This window comes from Ipomoea nil, unplaced genomic scaffold (genome assembly GCF_001879475.1).
Source record: "Ipomoea nil cultivar Tokyo-kokei standard unplaced genomic scaffold, Asagao_1.1 scaffold2338, whole genome shotgun sequence".
NCBI classification, from domain to species: domain Eukaryota; kingdom Viridiplantae; phylum Streptophyta; class Magnoliopsida; order Solanales; family Convolvulaceae; genus Ipomoea; species Ipomoea nil.
In genome coordinates, this window is record NW_017618766.1 from 45,419 (window position 1) to 52,500 (window position 7,082).

The following is a 7,082-nucleotide window of genomic DNA, read 5'->3' on the forward strand; positions in this document are numbered from 1 at the left end:
GCGCGAGAGAGCCTCTATGCTATACAATTCTACAAGTTCTAAAAAAGCTCTTGTATAAATGGGGGGTGAAATCCTCTTTCCAAACCAATGTGGGACAAAGCTCACTTTTCCCTTCATTTTTCCAACTCAATGGGTCTACTTTGAGAATCAATATCTCATTCACCCATTATCCATTTTGAGCGTACAATATATCAATCTCTTCGTCTCACTACGAAGAACCCGAATCCGCTTTGACCCGACCGAAATTGGAAGTGGACCCCACTGATAATTGTACCACAAAATAGCTACTTAAATGCCATTTTAATGCTATTTTTCCAACAAGTACTCCCTCTGTTCCATTTTATCTATCATACTTATTATTTATGGGTCAAACAACTCTTTCTTTTTTTGTTTATTTTCTTTAGATTTTATACTTATTTTTAAATTTAATTTTTTGTGTTTAATAGTCATTTTAGTGTAGTTTCTAAATATATAAATTTTGTATACTAATACTAAACTTAATATCATGAAAATTTTGATTAAAAATAATTTCAGTCAAGCCTCGTTAACCGAAGACACATAAAATGGGACAGAGGAAGTATATAAATTTTGAATCCAAAGTATTTGGGTCGTAGTAGGCCCAAGCAGGAATATACAAACATTAAACAAGCCCACAAATATTCACTAGAAGAGTAAAACCCGATCACGACGGTCTCTGAATCTCAATTAGGGTTCATTTCAGAAATTCCCGATGAAATCCCGGTGAACATGGAAGAAGACCTCCAAATTTCCCTCGACAAGCTCCCAATCAAACGCGTAGAGTTCGTCGAAGAAAACGGCGACGAACGGTTTCCTTCGTGCGTTCTTCTCCCCAGCTCCATATCTGTACTCTTATGTATCAGTGTATGTTTACGAGCTTGACATTGACGCGTTTTTGTGTGTTCTTAGAAGCGATGTTGGGTACGATGAGAAAACGGTGAGCTTGATAAGGAGAATTGACTTCGCGTGGGCGGTGGAGAGAGAGGATCCGAGTAAGAAGCAGAAGAAGAGTAGTGCAGACTCGAGTTCTTCGTCCAAGGAGACAAGCGCCAATCAACCATGGCCGTGGCAGAGCTTGGTGGAGAATTTGCAGCTGGCTCATCAAGAGCTCTCTGTCATCATCGATCTCATCAATACTGTAACATCTGTTCTCTGCTTCCTTATTTTATTCACGTCAGTGTGCATTTCGATGTTGATTGTAGTGAATGATAACTTGGATAGGTGACTGCATTAATATGATTTAGGTGCTACTGTGCTAGTTATCTTTTAGATATGAATGCAAGATTGAAAGCTTTTGCTTAGCTTTTCATGGATGCTGTATGCTGAGGTGGGTAGACATTTCTTATGCAGAGTGCAGCCTAGGGTCCGATTAGTTGCCTAGCTTATCACCATAAGCGCCGGGCCTAGGCGCGGACTAGACCGCCTAGTCCGCTGATTAGCTTTTTTTTTTTTTTTTTTTTAAATGGGTTATTTCACTCAAAACGACATAGTTTTGAGCTAAATAACCCTAAATTGTTAAAACTCTTGATGTTGTTCCTTAGGTTAATATTTAATATTTTAGTATTAACTATTAATAATTATTAAATAGTTTATAATTATTAGTCTTAAAAAAATTTAAAAATTTTAAACAAATTTTTAGAAAATAAAATAAAAAAATACATGGGCGCCTAGCGATTTTTTTTTTTCAATCATGCTTATGCATACTTTAAATTACTGAAGCAGCCTAGTCTATGTTTTGTTCCAAGTGTCCCCAGCCCCTTGCATGTTTTCTCTCCTCACTATCAATATTTACATATGTATATACTTAAAATTTAATAAAAGAACTGAATGTATGCATGTGCGTGGGTGCTAATTAAATGAATAATGTGCGGAAGAGACCCAATTTATTTAGTGAGGGCCTCTCTCTTGAATGGCTTTGGATTTTTTGCTGCTTCATTTGGCACTTATCACCCCCCAATGATCTGTTTGGAAAATCTTAATCTTTCACCATTTTCTCTTCAGTTTTAAGTGGTGCACAATATTGATTGAATGAGCATGTAAGTTAATTGCAAGAAAATTAGAGGATATATTTAGCATATTCTTTGTATGTTGCACCCAGGTGGAAGCAAATGATGCAGTAACAGTGGCTAGCATGACCAGGCCGAAGCAATTACCTAATGAGCTTCTATCTGACCTTGCTGTATCTATGACCACCAAGCTGCAAAGTTTTCGGGTAGGTTTCCAAATCATTTTAGTATCTTTGGCATTCTCCTTGTACTACTTAGTAGTTACTACTAATTGCACGTGAACATACCCTTCCAATATCTCTGTTTGACAGATTCTCTAGTTTGAAATCCATTCCCTTTTCATATGCCTACGCGGCTACGCTAACAGTTGTATAGCTTCCTTAACTTCCTTCAAATTTGCAGCACTTTGGGAAGTATTTTAAGCAATCTGCAAAAGCATTGGAGAAGCAGGTAGCTAGGGAAGCAAGATTTTATGGTGCTTTGATAAGGTGAGTTTGCATCTATGCTGAAGGATGGCAATACTAGACTTTTTTAGTGTCTGAAAGTCATCTGCATGAACCAATTAATTACTCAAATTTTATTGGTGCCCCTTTTATTCGAACAATGTATATCATTAGTTCATTTTGTGATGAATGGATAGGTTGCAGCAAAATTGGAAAATTAAACGGCATCGGATGATGGCTGCCACTTCTGGAAATGAGGGATTTTACATTGACTTATTTGACAATACATTACATGATCCAGCATTTGTATTCCGTCCTTCGTCTGTTTCTGTGATTCGTATTGAGCATGACCCAGCTGGAATGCTGGCTGTAAATTTGCCGCCTAATTCATGTCAAACTCTTCAATTCGAGTTTCTTGGTGCATATTCAACTGGTAATGCTAGGAAATCTACCAAGACAAAAGTGAGGGGCATCATTACGGAATCTGCTGGAGAATCTAAGAAAGAGAAAAGTGATGATGAACATGTGAAAGAAACACATTGTACCCTACGTGAAGTCCATAGAGCCATATTCGATGAGCAGGTATTTCTCTGTTGCAGTATTGCTTCTTCAAACACCCCTGACCCAATGCAAAAATCCAATTAAAAAATAAAAAAAAAATAAAAAAAAAAAAAAAAAAAAAACCTGTCTCCCTATGAAGATGCATCTTATATGTGCCTGTGTGGCTAGGGCTGTTAACGAACCGAACATAAACGAACGAAGGGTGTTCGTGTTCGTTTGTTAAGAATTTTGGAGTGTTCATGTTCGTGTTCGTTTGTTAAGGTTTTTGAAAATCATGTTCGTGTTCGTTTGTTAAGCGTTCATTAGTGTTTGTTAACGTTCGCGAACACGTTCACGAACGTGTTCGTTTACGTTAACGAATATGTTCGCGAACGTGTTTGTCAACGTTGGCGAACACGTTCACAAACGTACGTGTTCGTTAACGTTCACAAACATGTTCGTTAACAAACACGTTCACGAACATGTTGGTGTCCGTTCATGAGCACGCTCGTGAACCTTTAATAAACAAACACCTGCACATGTTCATGATCACAATTTGTTCGTGAACAAGAAATAATCTACGTTCATGTTCGCGAACGTTATTAAACGAACACTAAACGAGCTTGTTCACGAACATTATTAAACGAACACAAACGAGCTTGTTCACGATCTCTTAGCAAACGAGCATACAATTGTTCAAGCTCTATTCGTTTATTAACCGAGCTCTAATTTTTATTTGTTAATGATTCGTTTACCTTAACAAACGAACATAAACGAACGTTTACCGAACACAAACACGAGTAGTTTGTCGAAAACTCTGTTCGCTAACACCCCTATGTGTGGCTAATAATAATGCATCACCATTTTTCTATTTCATGTGGTTCCAGGTATTTGATCTGGTGAATCGTGAAGCATTCAACCCATCTTTAGGTGTTGATGTGACAGGAATTCAAGAAAACTATTTGCGTTTAGGCATTGGTCAAGGAGCATCTGTGTCTCTCTCACTTGTGTCATCTAATGAAGGTGATCAAATATTCAATGGTGAAGGTGATGACAATGTGGGTGCTGCAGTAGTGCCTGTGGAGTCTTTTGCTGGATCTAAATTAGATGATAGTAAATTGGACTTGAAGAAGTTAGGGAATCTTAATCAGATCAGTTTTGAAATTTATTTGCGACAAATTTTCCATGAACATGTGTTTGCAAGAGCCAAAAATAGATCATTGAATTCTGTCAAATCTCAAGCATCTGGTCTGCCTACAAAGGATGGTCCAAATCTTCTCAGTCATTTCTGCATGTCTCTGGCTCACAGAATCTTCTCAAACAAAGTTCTTGCAGAGCTGGAATGTCTGGTATGAAGTTAATTGCTTCATTTAAGGGAACTAGATTTCAACCTCAACTCAAAATTCTTTTCTTCTTGGTTGAAGGTTAGCAGAACACCTTATGTCGAATTGATATCTCACCCCACTTGGCACTCTCGAACATCGTCATGGACGCTCTTGATGAAGGTACCTCAGTCAATTCTCAATGCAGGGAACGAGATTCATGCATCCTACCTGGATAAGAATGTGAAGTCTCAGTTCCGGACTAAGGTTTCAGTGTATGATGATTGCATCAGCGTGGAAGGTGAAGGTGCCCCCAACGTCGTCGGTCTGTTCAAGGGAAAATCTGAGGTCACGTGCTCTATCAACAGATATGATTGTGATTTAGCAGATCTTCCTGCCATTCTGCTGCAGCAGGTTCAAATCCTTGTTTTCACACTGCCTTAATGGAATTGGAAGCATGAACTATTTTACTGCCTGTGATGAAAAATTACTTGGGATTACATATGCCTCTAATTGGGTTCAACTAATTGATGGTATAAATTTTATGGAATAAAATCAGGGTTCTAGAATCACCTAAGCATATAACCAAGATATGTTGCTCTTCTACTTGCTTTATCTAAAGATGTTATGGAACTTTTATTACAGGTAGCCAGCCAAGTTATTCGGTGGCTTCGTGAGGAGGCTCTAATGGTGGGCATTAAAGCTAATAGAGACTTTTTATCATTGTGGTTTGAGTTGGAGCAAGGCGAGACAGTTGGTCTCGTGGCACATATTGACCCCAAAGATCCTATAGGATGCATCTCTTGGTGGTTGGTAATGGAGGATGGTTACTCGGATGAAAACAAACTTAAAGTTGACATTTCTAATGGGGAATCAGAAAGAAGGAAGTTCTTAGGCTATTTGTCTTTAGGTGTATTGTACTCTACTTTGTTGGACTTGGTTAGCCTGAGCAGTGGTTCAGGGATGAATTAAACTCATTCCATCTTAACTTTACTTGATATGCATTTCCTGAATGTAGTTTAATTTTTTCTAGTACAGATCAGTTCAAATATGGTCATTTCTCTAATAGGATACAAATTAGTCATATGATGGCTAAATGAGAATTTGGTGTTTTAAAAAAAAAAAATAATGATAATAATAATAATAAATAAAAAAAATTGGTATATACAAACCCAATCAGATATCTTGTTAGTTTTGACACATATATATGGATTAAACATTGTATGTTTAACAAATTATATGTTTACAATTAATAAATTATGTGTATGTAAATAAATTTAAGACACGTAATAAATTGTAGAATAGTCGTTTGTCGGAACCTAATTACTATACAATGTTACTATGTTGATGAGTTTAATTGTTACTTTAAAAGATTTAGGCCCTGTTTATGGTGTAGAAAAGTGTTTGGTAAATTAGCTGATAGCAGTTTGGTATAATTTCTTTTATGAAAAAAATAATTGAAAAAGTGAATTTTAACATTTTGAAATTGCAAAAAGCTAATTAACCAAACACGTATATTGATATTTTAACTAAATCAAATAATTTATTATGGTCAAATAAGCTAAAATTGGTCTATAGGCCAATTTTTTATCAAATAGGGACTTAGGTGTTTAATTGTAAAGTTCATGGTATATTTGACTATCTATATTTCTATATATCTATATCTATATATTATTATTATTATATTATTATTATATATATATAAGTAAAATCCTCCTAACAAATTTTCCCCCCAAAACTTTTGTAGTAAAACTTATTTGTTAAGTAAATGTCAAATGGAAATTAAATTAAATAAATAAATAAATAATAATAGTAATAATAATAATAATAATAATAATAATAATAATAATAATAATAATAATAATAATAATAATAATAATTTTATTACCTTAAATAAATAAATTATTATACTTTCCTTTTGAATTAGTATTTTCTACCTATAAATACAAAGGCTTCTTCAATCAAAGAATCTCAGACTCATCTCTCTCCTTCTTTTTGTATGAATTTTTTACATTTTTCTAACTATATTCTCACGTACTTCAATATGTTTTGCAGTTTATATCGTCTGGTATGAGTTTGAAGATACTTAAGGAGGCTCTGCTTCAACAAAAGGAAATTGAGGAGGAAGAACATTTGTAACAGAACCCTATTGGTTTAGTTTTTATGAAAGATTGTAGAGATGCGGAGGATGATAAAGACGGTAATTTTGATGATATACATTCAATATATTAGGCATAATTAGACATGCCTAATTTTAATTGTGGGGATGACAACTCAAAAAAGTGCGGATCATAAATATATGTGTATTAATTTTTTTTTTTTCATGTTTATATTCACTACCATTATATTTTTAAGATTCATATATATATATATATATATATATATATATATATATATATATATATATATATATATATATATCATATTAATACTGTATTTTTTTTCCTGAATAATTTTAGGCTTAGTTTGTTGATGTATCAATAACATTGTTCAATCTCTGTGAATAAGGATTATTCCTTTGTTGTGTAGTACCATACAGAATTTACTATACAATCATGTAAATGAAAATTAAAAGTTTCATATTTAGTTCTTATTAATATACATGCAATTGCATATATTGAAAAAGTAGTATATAAATTTAATAAAGTATATTTTATTGGTAGTTTTATTTGAAAAAAATGCAACATTTCGCAACTATTTCAGGTAAGCACTTTAGCAAGTTGTTTGTATATTATATTTATTAATTACTTTAT

At 34.2% G+C, this 7,082-nt stretch overlaps 1 protein-coding gene across 2 annotated transcripts; it reads left to right on the top strand.

The window, feature by feature from the left end:
- The first annotated feature begins 659 nt into the window (after nt 1-659).
- LOC109151992 (mediator of RNA polymerase II transcription subunit 17) lies at nt 660-5,364 on the top strand. Of its 2 annotated transcripts, none has more exons than XM_019299586.1 (8): nt 660-836; nt 928-1,156; nt 2,117-2,230; nt 2,427-2,512; nt 2,665-3,049; nt 3,895-4,356; nt 4,432-4,743; nt 4,975-5,364. In XM_019299586.1, the coding sequence occupies exons 1-8, from the start codon at nt 748-750 to the stop codon at nt 5,299-5,301; spliced, it is 2,004 nt and encodes a 667-aa protein (XP_019155131.1). In that variant the 5' UTR covers nt 660-747; the 3' UTR covers nt 5,302-5,364. The 2 variants fall into 2 exon arrangements, with proteins under 2 accessions (XP_019155131.1, XP_019155132.1); XM_019299587.1 differs by having other exon boundaries at nt 931-1,156.
- The last annotated feature ends 1,718 nt before the right edge of the window (nt 5,365-7,082 follow it).